This window comes from Nothobranchius furzeri, chromosome 4 (genome assembly GCF_043380555.1).
Source record: "Nothobranchius furzeri strain GRZ-AD chromosome 4, NfurGRZ-RIMD1, whole genome shotgun sequence".
In the NCBI taxonomy this organism is placed as follows: domain Eukaryota; kingdom Metazoa; phylum Chordata; class Actinopteri; order Cyprinodontiformes; family Nothobranchiidae; genus Nothobranchius; species Nothobranchius furzeri.
Window position 1 is genome coordinate 77,653,119 of NC_091744.1, and position 16,842 is coordinate 77,669,960.

At 41.5% G+C, this 16,842-nt stretch overlaps 1 protein-coding gene across 2 annotated transcripts in view; it reads right to left on the reverse strand.

Moving 5' to 3' along the window:
• ush1c (Usher syndrome 1C) overlaps positions 1–16,842 on the reverse strand; it is a 27,840-nt gene continuing 10,998 nt past the window's right edge. The window contains exons 11-26 of one of the 2 annotated variants that reach the window (XM_070550442.1): positions 7,960–8,102; positions 7,370–7,435; positions 7,156–7,301; positions 6,244–6,293; positions 5,992–6,156; positions 5,689–5,805; positions 4,905–5,558; positions 4,436–4,489; positions 4,201–4,329; positions 3,480–3,542; positions 2,701–2,742; positions 2,491–2,544; positions 2,313–2,412; positions 1,842–1,951; positions 1,637–1,692; positions 1,280–1,443 (exon numbers count right to left, since the gene is read on the reverse strand). In XM_070550442.1, coding sequence (XP_070406543.1) covers positions 1,350–1,443; positions 1,637–1,692; positions 1,842–1,951; positions 2,313–2,412; positions 2,491–2,544; positions 2,701–2,742; positions 3,480–3,542; positions 4,201–4,329; positions 4,436–4,489; positions 4,905–5,558; positions 5,689–5,805; positions 5,992–6,156; positions 6,244–6,293; positions 7,156–7,301; positions 7,370–7,435; positions 7,960–8,102 — 2,043 coding nt within the window. In that variant the 3' untranslated portion in view covers positions 1,280–1,349. Of the gene's footprint in view, positions 197–1,279; positions 1,444–1,636; positions 1,693–1,841; positions 1,952–2,312; positions 2,413–2,490; positions 2,545–2,700; positions 2,743–3,479; positions 3,543–4,200; positions 4,330–4,435; positions 4,490–4,904; positions 5,559–5,688; positions 5,806–5,991; positions 6,157–6,243; positions 6,294–6,593; positions 6,647–7,149; positions 7,302–7,369; positions 7,436–7,959; positions 8,103–16,842 lie in introns of those variants that run through there. The other variant, XM_015964899.3, reaches the window with a different exon arrangement.

Genomic DNA, 16,842 nt, shown 5'->3' on the forward strand with positions numbered 1-16,842 from the left:
ACAGAAAACAAGCAAGTAACGACTAGACAAGGCAGTAGCAATTAATATTAAAAGCACACGTCAAGCCTAAATAGCAACTGGTTCAGTGTCAAAGACGCTAAACGAGCATCTGAGGCTTTTTGTCTGCAGGTGACAGTTTAAAAGTCTTCAACTTAATCAGGCTGATTTTCTTGGCAGGTGAAACTAGAAGAATGTCCTGCAGGAGAAATCAGAAGAATTCATCAAAATGGAAAAAATATAAAAAAATAAACACAAATTTTTCAGATTTGATTATTAAAATACACCAAATAAAACCAAACATCCTTTATTAATTTAGCTCACTGCACTCTGACCACAACAAACGTGCATACAGGTGAGTTAATGAAAGAAGTTGAGGCTCAAAGTGAAATTAATCTTTAACCTGATGCAATGCAGAGCCTCTTTTAGGTCAAGATTAAAGACATTTCTGTTCAGAGTGAACTAAGAACATGTAACAGTCCCGTAAGACAACATCAATCAGAACAACCGCTGAAGGCTGGCAGGAGTTTCAGTGTTCACGGCTGGACAGCACGCATCATTTACCGCTCACTTGGAATTTTATTGTTACCCAAGGAAACATTCAGTCTGTAAAGGACGTATAGGAGATGAACAGGACATGCAGACGTCAGAGGTAGGAGTTTACTGAAAATTAAACTTTCATCAAACTTTTTGCAGCAGTTACCGCCTGACAGACCTGGCAGGATCTTCTAAGGTGATTTCACCTCATGCTTTCTGGAACAACTGGAGTTCCGACTGCAGTGGAGCGGCCAACGCGGTGTCTGGGAGACGGTCCAGGAAGCATGAGGTGAAATCTGGTAAAATGTCTGCCAGGCTGGAAATGCTGCAAATGTGTTTTTCAGACTGATTTTCTGAGTGTTTCCATGGAAAACAAGAACATCTCCAAGAAACAACATGAGAGGGGCAGCATAACGCTCGGCGAGGCTGGGTTTAGCATGTAGATGCTGGAATGGGTCACTTAGTGTCTATAGCAGCCAGACGTCATCACTCAACTGCACATTTTACCATGGACATCAATTTAAAACTGAAAAAAAAAGAAAACTTTTTCATTGTTTAAAAAGTTTGTGTCCAGACTCAAACAGGATGACAAATCAGTGTGGATATAAAGAAACAAACAAAAAAGAAAACCACCTCTGCTGTCTTTTTATTCATTCTGATTGACAGAAAGACTGTCACATGTCCTGGAGGGGAATAAAATAAACAGGACCCAAACAAAAACAAGTGGCACACCACACATCTACTCTGCTGTGCAGCAAAGAAGAGGAGGGCTGAAGCTGATTACCAGAACAGGGGTGAGATGGGAGGGGGCGGGGCTAGTGATGGAGATGATAGCCATGTCTGTAAAGTGTTGCACTGCCTTCAAACACCTTTCTGTTTACAGTGGGACTGACTGATACTGCCTTAGGGCTGAACACACACACACACACACACACACACACACACACACACACACACACACACACACACACACACACACACACACACGCACGCACACACGCACACACACACACAAATCTGTAAACTAGTCAACCAGATATTAATAATTCATGAGATTTATAACTTGTCACATTAAATGCTAAAAAGAAACAGGAATGCTTACACTTCATCTTCATAATCCTTTGGTGGAGAGACCGCAATCACCACATCGATCCAGTCCTGTGGGTGAAAATAATTCAAAAGGGCATAAATCTGACTAAATCGATGCAGAATATGAACTCAGGCTGAAGCAACAACATCAAATCTTGCACAACTTTTTTCTTTTTAAAGTCCAGGTGATGGGATCTGATTGGTAACTGGACTCGTACCCCTCCACTGTTCCAGGCTCGAGCCAGAGAGTTTTGTCCCTCCGTCAATGTAGCATCGATCAGGATCTTCCCATTCACGGCCATGAGCTGGTCCCCGGGGACAATCCCACCTACGGGCACACACATCAGAGACCTCTGACCATCTAAGTAACTCACTATGAAAACAAAAGTCAATTAAATAAAACAAATATGTCTCTCTCTCTCTCTCTCTCTCTCACACACACACACACACACACACACACACACACACACACATGGACCGTAAACTCAAAAGCAATGGATTTTTGAGAGTTAACATAAAAAATGCATTAATTAAAGATTTTGTGACATCAGTAGTCTGTAAACGACAGTAACCTGGCAGGAAAAGAGCAGCATGAAGAGATGCATTAAGAAGTCCATGGAAAAGAAGCCAGACCCTCTAGAGCCCACAGAGTTGTGTGGCCCCCTTTGTGAGGTCAAAGATGGACTAACCGTGCTTATCAGCCGCGCCACCCTCATAGACAGCAGAAATCACCAACTTTCCCAGAGGAGAGTCCGCCCCGCCCTCGAGAGCCAGGTCTAGCTGCCCCACCTTGAGAAGGAAACCCAGATGAGAAGAGTGATGCTTCAGGGATATTTTACCCGTAAATACACTAAAAAGTCCAATTACCTTTTTGACTTTCAACAATCTCACATCCCGTCCGGCTATCTGGTCTGTGGAGAACTAACGACAAAATACCTCTGATGAAGATCCAACAAGACACCCTTTATGTGGTTGTTTCAGTTTCCAATTTAATGCATTTATTTCAAATGAATCATTTTCATTGTTGCAGCACTTTTCTGTATTTCTGCAGCGAGAGCACAAGCGACCATACGATACCATGGAGTAGGGATCAAAGTCGTCCACATATTTCTGAAATCCCTGAAACAAAACCAACATGCAGCTTATTAAAACGATCAGTATGTAAACAGACAGTTAATGAGCGTCTAGTAAACACGAACAAGACGTCAAGATTTCCTTTGACAAGCAGTTTGATGTTAAAGGCTGAGCTCAGCCCTGGATGAAGGAACATCACAGATCCTTAGGAGCATTTGTTCATAAAGCACCATGCCTTAAGCCACAAATATAAATCCAACAAGACAAGAATTTCACTAAAATTCACACTTATTTAATTTGGATGGAAAAAATAATAAATAATCTATTAGCTGATTTTCAGCTTTCTAATTTAAAATGGAAGAATTCTAAATTTCATATTTATTTTGACTAACACGTAGTATAATAAACCCAATGAAACTCAGTATTAAAAGAGTTTAACACACACTGCACTGACATGACTGGACACATAGAGAAAATGTTTCAGATGCATTTTTTTAAATGCAGAAACCCATAAAAACACACAACCACACTCTCCAGTGACACAATGCCGTGGCATGCATTCCCACACTAAACAACACGTGCACTTGCACGACTGTCAGCTTCAAATCGATGAAAGAGCGGTCATGCATGAGCGAGTCGTTGAAGAGGCAGCGATGCAGCAGAGAAGGAACAACAGACAAAACGAGGGGGAAACGCATCGCTGAGGTTTAAACCTATGAGTGGGACTAAACACCCAGGATTCATCTAAAGGTCAAAGCAGGAAACAGGAAGTCACTAATTACTTGTTGCTTGTTTGATTTAAAAGACGAGTTGAAAGGCACCATCCGCTTCAGCATTTCTGGAGGCTGAAACACAAGGTGGCTGATTTTAGTCCATTTTCTTCAGACTGAACAGTTTCTAGAAATCCTGGAAATTTGAGCTCATGTGAAACGCGACCTTCCCTTGAAGTTCGACTGCAACACATCGACTAGAAACATGTAAAACCACTCAAAGCGGCACGGCGGCACTACAGCTGTGAACAGGTTTCAAGTGTGTCGGCGACAACTCTTTTCACTGGTCCGTGCATCTAAAGTGGGTTTGAGTTTCACTCGTTTCTCTTTGAACAGACCCAGAAAGGCTGATGTCCTAAAGGCAATTCTAATTAACCTTCAAACCTTGATGAAACAAAAAAGCATCATTAGGACCTAACTATGAGTTAATTAACATCAAGCTTATTCGCTGGCATCTAGACCCATATAATCAAACTGATGGGGGACCGTGGTTGTTTGCAGCTGCTGGCATTAAAGCTGCTCTGCATGGTTGCTACTTAACCTCCTCCTACAGAGGAAGAGGCTTGTGGAAGCCAGTAAAGAAAATGCAGCTTGTGCATAGATATTCTGTCTCATAAAAACAGGGAAACTCTAAAAGGTGACTGGTGGCATATTGAGTCAGATGTTTACTTTTTTTCTGTTAGATTGAGGTTTTTGTGCAGGGACAGCAGAGTGCAGCGTGTGTGCTTCATACCAGGACATCAGAGCGGACGGCAGATCTGAGCGGGTCTGGTCGGGTTGTCTGGGTCTGAGGCAGCATAACGGGCTTGGACATGACAGGGGCCATCTGACGTCTCTGGTTGGGGGGACTGGGAGCCAGTTGCTATCGGTGGAGGACCATGTTTCCAAGCAACAAATTTACAAAGCTCATCAACCAGTTCCAAAAAAAAGCGCAGAGTCTGACATGATTTCCACAAGACGAGGCTCACCAGCTGACTGCTTGTATTGGAAGCGCGGCTGGCATGGGAGGTGTTTCTCATCACCTGAAAATGCAACTCATCTTTTCAGTCTGCGTGTGCGCGCGCACACACACACACACACACACACACACTGGTGCTAGAAATGTCAAAGCAACACACACATGCAGAACGCTTAGTGTCTAAAAGCTTCACCACCTATAAACTGCCTCCGAGATCAGACACTTTAAAAGAAAATCACTTCTGCACACCTCATAACGTGCAAACTCTCACACACTTTAGCTAAATCCAGTCCAGTCCAATTCAATAAGCCTTTTTTCTTTCTCTTCATGCATAAAACACACCATGTCCTGCACGCATGCACTGCAGCGTTTTTTTAGAGCACTGCTATAAAAATATATTTAAAGCCTCCAAACAGAAAAAGAAAATGAATAACATCACCATCATGCTTCTCACACGAGGCACCCTGAAGAAGCCAAACCTTTGGACTGGGAGGGTGGGACATTTCACTGGTGTTGGAGGAATAAATCCCTCCTCTAGGGAGATACCCGCCTGCCTCCCACTCACTCCTGCTGAGCTCTGGAGGACTGGGAGGATGCTGGAGGTGGTGATGTTGGCGGTAACCACTCAGGGAGCCCGCACGCTCTCCAAAGTGCTGTGGAGGAGGAGGTGGAGGGGGTGGTGGTGGTGGAGGAGGAGGTGGTGGCGGCGGCGGAGGAGGGTGTGGCGTGGGTTGAGGAGAGGATGGGGGCCGTGAGGACTGAGAGGGCGGAGGCTTGTGGGAGGAAGGCGGACGAGGGGTTTGTGGGGGAGGCATGCGCCCCCTGTTGGGTAACGTAGAGGGGGCGTTGGAGGGTCTCCTGGAGCTGAACGGAGAAGAGCGCTGGCGCTGGGGAGATACTCGAGGTGAAGGCGGGGAGTAGTTTGGGATGGTCGGGTTCAACCTGGGCGAGGGCGGAGGCGGAGGCAAGGGAGGAGGAGGATGAGTCGTGCTGGGTTGAGTGGGGGACAGTTTTTTAAGAGGTCCTCTCAGGCTTTGGTCCACCTCATCCAGATTTATATCATCCAGATCGGTGGTGGCGAGTTGGAGGCCCCCGGCGAAACGCTTCACCCTCGGCTCAGAGGCAGGAGAGAGCTTTTAATAATAATAATAATAATAATAATAATAATAATAATAATGCATTTAATTTATAAAGCACCTTACATCTGCCAAGCAGAGCTAAAAGTGCTACAGTGTAAATCAGAGTCAGAGCTTCAATCCACACCTCTGGGGTTTCCGTCTCCACACATGAGATCTGCTCCAACCGAGTCTGACACAAGCGCTCCACCCAGTGCTGAACTTTCTCAGACTCCTCCAGGTCTTCCCTCTCCGTCTCCGAAACCTGGCGTGGAGGTGAAGCCAGGCAGGAGTCAAACCTTCAAACAAGCTCTAATCATCAGCTATCAAATCATCTGCAACCACTGCAAGGATTTAAAAACTACAACCCGTCATTTAATCAAACAGTAGGTTTGGCTTCTCCTTGAAGCGGTCGAGCATCCATCCAACTCAAAAACTCCTCCCTTCATACCTCCTGAACCAGCCGATTGATCTTAAGCTGCTTCTCCCGTTCTTGCATTTCTTCTTTCTCTTTGGCGAGTTTCAGCTCAAACTCCATCTCCTTCTTGTTTTTTCTCTGCTCCTGCAACGTGTCAGCGTTCGACACTTTCTTCTTTTTCTTCTTCTTTTCTCCCTTCTGAGGGAGATCATCAGTCAGGACAAGTTAAACAGGAAAAGCAAACTTCCAGCACATCTCTCACACAGCACAAACCGCTGGCGGTACCTTGCGTAACGACGGCAGTTTCCCCTCATATCGATAAAACCAGCCAAAAGCTGCGGATGCAGATGAACACAGAAATCTCTTAATGATCGAATCAACCTCCATCCTTGTTTCAAAGTGATAAAAAGCCACTTTGAAAGAGAAAACTCAGACCAAGCCTCAAATATGAAAATCAGCAGCACGACACTCAAAAGCCAAGTTCAAAGGATGAAACTGACGCTGGATTCAGTCGCCTCCTGTAGCATCACAACTGTTGTCAAAGGAAATCTACCACTTGTCACCCTGGGTGTGGATTTGCACAGACGTCCTTGTGCGACAGCTGACACAATGACAGGTAAAGACTCCAAACTCACGTGTCTGTCCTCCTCACCCTCCTCTTCCTCTGCGAAGGAGGCCACTTCATCCACTTAGTAGGAAAGGTCATGAGAGGAAACAGCACAGCAACCAGCAGAAATGAAAAATAAGAGAGCGTGCAAATAAGAAAAAAGAAAATACAGGTGATCCCTCGTTTATCGCGGTAGATGCGTTCCAAACCTGGCCGCGATAGGTGAAAATCCACGAAGTAGGGACACCGTATTTACAGTATTTATTTAACAGGTACGTATTCAGTATTCAGACTTTTAAAACCCTCCCTTTACATAGTACTGTATTTTTACTTGTTTTTTTTATAGTTTTATTACAAAAAGTGCATTTTATGATGAAATTGATGAAAAAAAAACAGAAATTTCTTGATATTTCGCATAGAAAAATACCGCAAATCGGTGAAAAATGCCGCGAATTTCCCTTGAATAAGGCTCCAAAGAAAAAATCCGCAAAGTCGTTAATCCGCGATAAACGAACTGGGAAGTAGCGAGGGATCACTGTACAGATTTCGTGCATTTAAGGAAAAAGCTGAAGTCAATCTCATACGTGAACTTTTGGTTTTTTGAGGTGGGGTGGTTTTTACTGTAGGAGGGGAGGGCGAGGGGCTTTTTCTAGAGCGCTGGGGGCTCTTCGGCCTTTCTTTGGCTCCCCAGTCCTCCTCCCAGTCTCTGTTGTGTTTCTTCTCTACAGCCTCGATCCTGAAAAAGAATAGATCTTAGAAAAGCTATAAACATAATTAAGTTTGATCATGTTTTTTTTAAAATACTTTTCCATCTCTTTCTGATAACGCTCCTCTTCCTCTGCAACCTTCTGAGAGATCTCCATCTTTCTCCTGCAAATAGCATCATAAGTCAGCGCATCCATCTCAGAGCACACAAGGCTATGAGTACAGAATACGGCTTTTGTCCATTTTGCAATTACATGAAGGAGAGACGACCCTGACAAGAAACTGTTTTATTGACCTCTAAACATTATAAAGCACTGACAAGAATCTCGCCTGTATTTTTAAAGCTTAATAAATCTCTAAGTTTGGTGAAATTCAATGAAAATCTTTTAGAATGTAACAGTTTATCAAAAGTAAATCCTTTTTTATTACAACATTTGTCCAGGAATTATCATTTTTAATCAAATTCCTTTTGCTTTAATCAAAAAATAAGGAATTGAAACAATCATTGGATGTTTTTCTCTTTTTTTACTTGCAGGTTGTGTGAAAACATATTTCAGAGTCGGATCACAGCAGTCAGAGAAAAGTTTAACACACAACCACCTTAAATGTCGACCTCAAGTCCCTCCTGTCACATTACTGAGGACTTGGTGTCAAGACAGAGCCAATTAGGAGTCTAGTAGTTCACTCACTGTCTCTCCTTCTCCTGCTGCTCTTTAATGATTTTGTTGGTCTCCAATGCGACTCTCTTTTGACGCATCAGCTCCTGCCTCTCCAGCTCCCGGCGGGCCTCCACCGCCAGACGCTCCTCGTCTGTCATGAACAGCTCACTTCCCTGGGAGAGTGGTGGGAGCCAAAGACGATAATCAGAGAACGGCATCGTGTAGAACAAGGGGTTCTCTAAGCTTTCAGCTCAGGAGGCAAGAAGACAAGTTTGGACGTGCCTTCTCGGAGGTGAATCCTCGTGGGATGAGAACACACATCTACATCAGTTTAGAAACATAGGTAGGTAGACCAAATTAAGAGTTGTTTAATGGCACAAATGTCAGAGATTTATGGGTAAAAAAATGTCATGTTTCAGCCTTAATTCTAAGTTTAAAAAGATGGTTGGAAATCCCAGTTATCTAAAATCAATTAGAAAAAAAAATCAGTACCAGTAATGAAGTCTTTTTCTTTCAATGGCAAACTTTAGCTTCATGTATTGATCGTGTCGCCCGCAGGTCGTTCAACACTTCTGTTAGAACAGCTGATGGAGCCAATTAGAGACGCCAGCGCTGATGTTTCCTTAGAAACCGCTAGAGAAACCATCAACATTAAGAAAACTCTTTTCTGTTAAAGATTGGTTTATTGAACTTTCTATAATCAGCCAATCGAAGAATTGTCCAATCACTTATTTCACCTCAGTGTGAATTTTCTGTTCAGCTTGAGTCTTTGTTAGGCTCAGAAAGTCTGTTACAGATCTTCTTAAACGTTGAATATGGAACAATGTAAGAAAAAGTTTTTTTTTAATAATCCAGCCACAGGGCATTTAGAGATATGCAGAATGAAGGCACAGTGTTTCCTTTAAGAGCTATACAATCAAGTTTTTATTTTGACTGAATGACACTGGGTTTATATTTACATCTACCAGCCAGTAGAGGGCACCATAACGGGTTGCCAAACAGTCCGCTCGGCACAGCGAGGCTGGCACTGTGGAAAATGGCTGACTATGCAAGTTAAGCAGTTGCTTCTGAGCCCAGAAGACGTTGTTATCCTTCTCAGAAGAGGAGCGACCATCTAAAACCAGAGTGGGTTTAGGTGAAGCCAACAACAGATCAGTGGCGGCGCTGGGGGGCGCTATAGCTACCCCTGGATTAGTCATAGCACCCCCAAGTAATTAGATTTTTTTTTTTTTTTTTACAATTTAATTTTAATTTAACGTGTGGATGCAGGGACGAAATTTTGATTTCAGAAGTGGGGGGGACACAGCAGGCTTGTGCGGATTTGGGGTGGGGGGTGTTATGTAAAGACCCCTTGACACGTCACGTGCCCATCTCAATAATTTTTCCATCCTCAATATATATATATATATATATATATATATATATATATATATATATATATATATATATATATATATATATATAAAGTTAAAAAATGTACAACTCTATTATTATTTTTATTTATTATCATTATTGAAGTGTAGTTTTGGCTGTTGACAATGGATAGGCCATTGTATTTATTGTTTTGGGTCTTTTTTTATTGTTTTTGGTGCAACATTTTCTAACAGGGAGTGAGATTCCTTTTTTATTGAATTTTTGTTTGTTATTTTTATTCATTTAGAAGTTCTGGTTCTGGACATTTCAATGTTAAATGAAGGTTTATTTGTTGCATTTTAAAGGGTGTACTTGCATTATTATGATATATTAACATTATATTAGTGGTTATTTTGGTCTAGATAATGTTGACAATGATATCGTTTATCATCAACAATTTGTTGGACAAAATATCGTCCAGCAAAATTTGTTACTTTCCCAGGCCTAGTCAAAAGTATAAAAATTATTTATACATAAACGGTCCCTCCTGAGATCTGTCCGTTTGTTCATTTGCTGTGTTAGAGGACATGCTGAACTAATGTTTTACACATGATCATCACCCTAACATTTGAGTGTATGAAAACATATTAAATGTTTTTTCCCTTAAAAGTGTTTAAACAGTTGTTGCATTTCAACACACAAAAAATAAATGGAAAAAATAAGATAAATCTAATGAAAAGTGTACATCTTTGACATTAAGCTTTAAAAAAATCTGTTGACGATGATGATACTGTTCATTTTTCAGAGCTTTTTAATGTGAACATATACATTGCAATAGATACGTTTACAATAAAGTTAAATGATAAAAGTTTTGAAGTTACACTTCTACTACTACTAGTAATAATAATAAAAAAATAATTATAATAATACAAATAAATTGTGTCTGAGGAGTCAGTTATGTGGAGGAGATGAGTTTGTAAAAGTTAGTTTTGAGTATGTTTGTGAAGGAGGAGGTGAGTCTGAGCTTAATGCAGGGGTGTCACATGTTCCAACTTACGTTTTGACTTTGAAAGAAGTCTCATCACTTTTCGTTTTCTTGACATGCTGCCTCCTGGCTGTGCCTAACTACCAAAAACTCACAAATGAACACTTATTCAAATGTTATGTAATGGAAGCTGAGCTGAGCTCTGATATTACACAGCGTCTAGTTGACGATGTGACTCAGTACCGGTGTTCCCTAGCGGCTCCAAACTAGCAAAACAACGTGAGCACGTTCTGACTGTTTACAACTTGAGTGACAGCAGCAACAGCCAATAATACGTTAGCAAGTATCAGCAGAGCCAATAGATTAGCTTTTGGGCGGGTCTAATAGGAAACCGGTTTCCGTTTCGGTCCTAGTGCTCAACCAAATCCATTTAATGGAGCGTAATATTGTTTTTGGACGGAAAAAAGTGCAGGGGACCAAAACTGCCTTTTGAAAAAGTGGGGGGGACATGTCCCACCCGTCCCCCCCCCCAAAATTACGTCCCAGTGTGGATGTGATAATATTTAACATACAAAACAAAAATAATCAGTAAATTATCATATAGATAGTAAAAACTTAAACCAAAACAGGAAATTGATGTTAACCTTTGACCTCATTTTCCACCTGTGAACGAGTGAAAGGTAGAGCTAGTGGTAAAATGGGTTTTTGTTGCCCACGTTTCCACGGGTTCAGTCAGAAACGAATGAATGTTTGGAAGTGATCTCAGACCCACAAAAACCTACGGGTCTGGATGAAGAGAGTCAACCCTCAACCGCCGCAGCAGTCGAGGGTTTTGCCACTGGAAATGCTAACACTAACGTTAGCTAACCTTGCAACACTATAGGTGGTTTTCTGTGTGGCTGTATGTGTTTATGATTTCATGGAAAAGTCAGCGATTGTTCATATGTTTATGTATATTAGTGATTGTTTCAGGTGTTGTTGAGGTTTTGTGCACGCATGTGTATCTGCTAGTGTTGAAGGTGTTTTAAAGAACAATAGGTACGCGTGACCACTTCCTTCATAGCACCCTCAATAAAAAGACTAGCTCCTTCATAGCACCTGCAGAAAAAAAATTCTGGAGCCGCCACTGCAACAGATGGACCCAAATAAAACAAAGGCAGCAAACCTGGCATCCCACCAGCTGGAAACCTTCTTCTATTGTTGCAACTACAACCTCCACACACTCGTTTTGGTGTTTGTGTTTCATAGTTCACAAATGCTAAAAGGTGATTTGAGTAAAAAAAAAAAAAACTTTTATATAAAGAGGCCTTTGTTAGTCAATGTAAATAATAATTGAATAATAAATGTTTCTAATAACGGGCAAGATATTTAGACTCTTGAAATATGTTTTTCCATGATTCTGTCTTGACTTTTGTCTATTTTTACTCCCTGCAATTTTAAAAAGACAAAAGGCATCTTTGGCTATGGATTTTTGACTTGAATAAAAAAAGATGAGAAGAACAATGATAGCTCAGGGGATAGAGTGGGTTGTCCAGTGATTGGAAGGTTGCAGGCTCCATTCTGTCTCCCACCAGAGAATTCTGCTGTTGTGTCCTTGGGCAAGACACTTAACCCACCTTGCCTGCTGATGGTGGTCGGAGGGACCGGTGGCGCCAGTGCTCGGCAGCCTCGCCCAGTGTGCCCCAGGGCAGCTGTAGCTACATCGTAGCACATCCCCACAGCACATGAATGGGTGAATGACTGATTGCGTTGCGAAGTGCCCTAAGAAGGTGCTATACAAGTACAGATCATTTACCATTTATAACCATGGCACTTTGGCTAAATGATGGAGAAAGCCCCGCCCCTTTTAGGAGCTTTATAATCCAGTCAGACTTCACATCTTTAAAAGTTGAAACATGTCACAGAAAGTCAGACGATGCATGATTAGGGTTAGAGTTAGCAATGTTTTACTCAATCACATGATTTATAAAGAATATTATTGATATAGTTGATGATGTCACGCAAAGATTTTTGCAAGAAAAAAATGAAATCCCCTTAAGCCCCCAACACATATTTTACCTGCTGCACAGTGTTGGGAATGTTACTTTTAAAAAGTAATTTAATTATAGTTACTGATTACTTTGTCAAAAAAGTCACTCAGTTACTTACCGAGTTACGAGACTATAAAAGTAACTAATTACAAAGACAAATAACTACTTAGTTACTTTTTTTCATTAAAGAATGAAAGAAAAATGGGTTCCCCTCTTAATTAAACTTCAGTAGTGAAATATAAATGACTAATGACTGGAACATAAAAAAATGCATGTCCAAATGTTTTTTATAAGCCTGAATAATTTAAATAAATAGGCACTTAACAGGAGGAACTACTAACAGGAACATTACACTAATCTAGACTATTAAAAGGTCACTGTGTGATATTTAACAAGACCCCAATCAGCTAAAATTTAAAATTGCAAATAGAAACACCTGTAAAGGTTGCCGAGCCTTTAAATGGTCTCGCAGTCTATTTAAATTACCTAAATAAATGTAATTTTGCACAGCATTTTAATTTTTCCAGCTTCACATAATTGTGTGTTTTTAGTAGCATTTCTGTTGCTGCTAATCTAGTAATCAGAATCAGAATCAGAAAAGGTTTATTGCCATTGTCAGTGAACAAACAATTCACAAACTAGGAACTTGCTTCGGTACTAACGTGCTACATATAACATGAATAATATAATTAAAAAATAGAATAAAGTAGAATAAAATATAATAAACTAGCATAAAACTTTGCTATAAAAAATGGCAGGTAGAGGTAACATGGCCGATAACGTGACGTTATGTCAAGTACCGAAGACGAGCATGGTTGTGTGTTTATAAGCTGTTCACAGGTCTAACGGCAGATGGAAAGAAGCTGTTCTTATGGCGAGAGGTTCTGGTCTGGATGGACCGTAACCTCCTGCCTGAGGGAAGCGGCTCAAAAAGTCTGTGACCCGGGTGAGAAGGGTCAGCTGCTATCCGACCTGCACGCCCCCGAGTTCTGGAGACGTACAGGTTGGAGTAAATAAATAAATGGTTAAATAAATGCGTAATGGTTAAATAAATAAATAAAAATCCTTTAAAATGACACTAGAAGAGGCACAAACCTGATGAAGGACTTAAATTTACTAACTTGGGTCAGACCCAACCACAGAAGAGCTGAAGCTGGGTGGTAAACACACACAGGTAGTTATGATAACACCTGAGCACCATGACGTCTGAGACTGATGCATTAGTGTTACAGCGGGACTAAAGACATGATCAGACACAGGTTACAGCTGGATGATCTAGGAAGGTAGAAGATCAGGACGTCTGAGCGGTGAACAGGTGAGCGGACCTTCGGGACGTCCCGCTGTCACGCTAAGAAGGGCACGGCTGCAGATTCACACTTGCAGCCGTAGATATTCATCACGTCTTCCTCGTTCTTCACGGGCCGTGATGAAAACATCTACCTCTTTAGCTCTTGATCAGCTCATGACAGCTTCAACACACTGTGCTGCTTAACGCACGCATTTTCTTATCAGTAACAGAAACAACGTTTTGATAAAAGACGACGGTAATTAATTAGATTGCTTGTTACTGAAAAAAAATATTTTGTTTAGTAACACGGTTATTTTAAACGGTGTTATTCCCATCACTGCTCTGTGGTGTCTACAGCAGGCAGTGACTGAGACAGTGAGAACACTGAGGGTCTCCACCCACCCGGCCAATCATCATCGTGCTTGTAAGAGCGTTACCGACACCTCTCTCTCCCTGGCTGCAGCTGAAGTGTGGCGGTCAGAAAGCCTCACACTGTTGCTCAATGTTCGACAAGCACATAGTAACGCAAAACCTTCCGTCCCCAGTAGCGGTGTAGCATCATGAATGTCCTGTTTTTGACCTAAAGGTCATGATCTGCTGCGTCTGCTCGAGCAGAGACATAAAGTCTCTAATACAGGCCTAATCTACATGAGATAGTGACCAAGGTCTTTCATGCACTCTGCTCATCTGAACTGCTTCACCTCTGTTACAGCTCAAGACGAAGACGAAGAACTCTCTTTTGATAGATACATAATCAAACAACTTTGTTATTACAATTATAAGATGAGCCCAATGTTCAATCAATCTGTGAAATGACAATGTTATTACTTGATATTATAATCCTGTGATCAGTAGTATTTTACAAGTAATTATAATCCTGGACATTTGCACTAGACACGTGATGACACAGAGTAATGCTTAAGTCACACGACACATTTCCTTTTGTCTGATCCAATCAGAACCTTCGTTTCTGACGCTAGGCGTGGTTATCTGTGGTGTTTGTATAAACCCTCTTTTGCATGTCAAATTCTGATTCGCCCGTAAACCAAAATATGACAATTGTAAAAACTATTCCACGCCACCATTTCTTTAGTTCAAAGCGTTCTAGAGAAGTCTCGGACCGGCCATCCGGACTTCCACTTCAGCCAAAAAGAACCTCGACAAGCTGGATAAAATCTGTTGCACGTTACACCTGACTGCAACGGTTCCTTCAGAATAAAAGCGGAACCTCACGACCCCTTCAGGGTCTCAGAGACGCCAATGAACCTGTCGTGACCTGGAAGCATTTCAAGACTAGTTTTGTCGGCACCGCTGCTTTTCTACCGGCTTCAGTTTCAAGGAGGGTCCAAGAGGACCTCGAGATTCTAGATCTAACGGAGGCTTCCCCTGGGTACATAGACAGATGGCGTTTCATGTGTGTTATAAATCTCCTACTAAAGTTTAGAGCGGAACATCCACTCCCACTCAGAACTAAATGTTTCTCCGGATCCGCTGGTTCTGATAATAACATTCCACACACACACACACACCATCATTCACCTCATGTCTCACTCCACCTTAGTCCATCAGTACACAGAGTGTTTAAGTTAGTCTTGTTTAAACTGTGTAGAAATAAATTTCTTAACTATTTTAAACCTGACTCTCTTTCTCTTTCCTTGGAGTTAATACGAAGTGTCAAGTAATCCCTGCAATAAAAAGTTCTGATCTTCTGGTTAAAATATTCAAAGATCCGTCAGATTGATATTTCATATTTCTATGGAATCTCACATTTTATGGTTTATAAGTAAGATGTAAACTACCCATCCTTTACAATGGTATGGGCGTTGCAACAGTGGGAAAAGTAATTAATTAAATTATTCCGTTACCTAAAAAAGAACGCCGTTATACTTAAAGGTCGTTACTCCCAACACTGCAAATAATGCATCAAAACATCTGTATTTTTCTCTTCTACACTCACCGTCACGCCCACTGCTGTATTTATGGTTTTCGCTCAAATCCCCTCAGAGTGCAGAAAGCTTCCACAAACTTTAGTTAGCTCAAAATATTGTCTTTAAAACTGTACGAGTGGCTTTTTGAAATATATGTAAAACACCGTAAAAACATCAAAGAGATCATTCACTCATGCTTTTAACATATTTGCAGTGGTCTCTAGTAGGAATGCCGTGTACGACGTGTTTAGGAAAGAAAGCCTGTTTGGAGAATTCAGCTGGAGGAGAAAGTAGCTTCGGATGGCAGGATTTGGAGTCTAAAGCACAATTTATAGTTCTCCGTCATCTCCACGAATGAGAGACATGTACACACGGATGGAGACAATTGATCTCATAATTCTCCGTCTCCTGGGGAGTGTTGCAAAGCAATTCCCCGGCAGGAGAACAGAGGGTGTGGCGCTGTTCTGTGGCATTCGGTCATGTATCCGGTCCAAGTTAGTGCATTTACTATTGTGTTTATTTTGTGTTTTTTGTATTGAAGAGACATTTTAACACGGACAATTAGTCACTCGTCCTCCTCCACCTCTTCATGTGCTCGCCACCTCTAAACCCATGTTTTCCATCATTTCCGTCCACAAATAAAACACTTGCTGCGCATCTTTTCACTCCTCCAGTCACGAGGGAATAAAATGCTCATATTTTTTGAGTTTTACTGCAAGGTATTCTTTAAGCTTCTCCGTATCTGCCGCAAGATATCCTCGGCTCTCTTTACATTTTTGAGGGAGCAATGGCGGTGTCGGTACAGGATCGGCTCAGGGTCCTTCGACTGCCGATGACGTCACATTACTGCAAACATGGACGTAATTTTGGGGGGGGACAGGGGGGACATGCCCCCCCCCCCCACACACACACACACACACACCCACACACACTTTTTCCAAAGTCAAGTTTTGACCCCTGCACTTTTTACCATCCAAAAACAATATTACGCTATATTAAATTGACACTGGTTGAGCTCTGTGTTGAGTTTGTGTTGAAGCTGGTTTCCCATTAGAACATACTGTAAAGATCCCCCCCATTTCTAAAGGGAAAATTACGTCCTTGACTGCAAATCTACCCGACTTTCACACACACGTTTTGGAAAGACATCAGCAGTTTTGTTAATAAATTCTTGTTTGTTAACACCTAAATGTTTTCTTTATAATTGTAATTTGTTAATAAAACACCATATTATCTTTGCTTTGTAAAGAATGTGAAACTGCATAAAACCAACATCGGACTGACAAAAAATAGAACAGTTCTTATATGTGAAGCCACATCTGTTAGTAT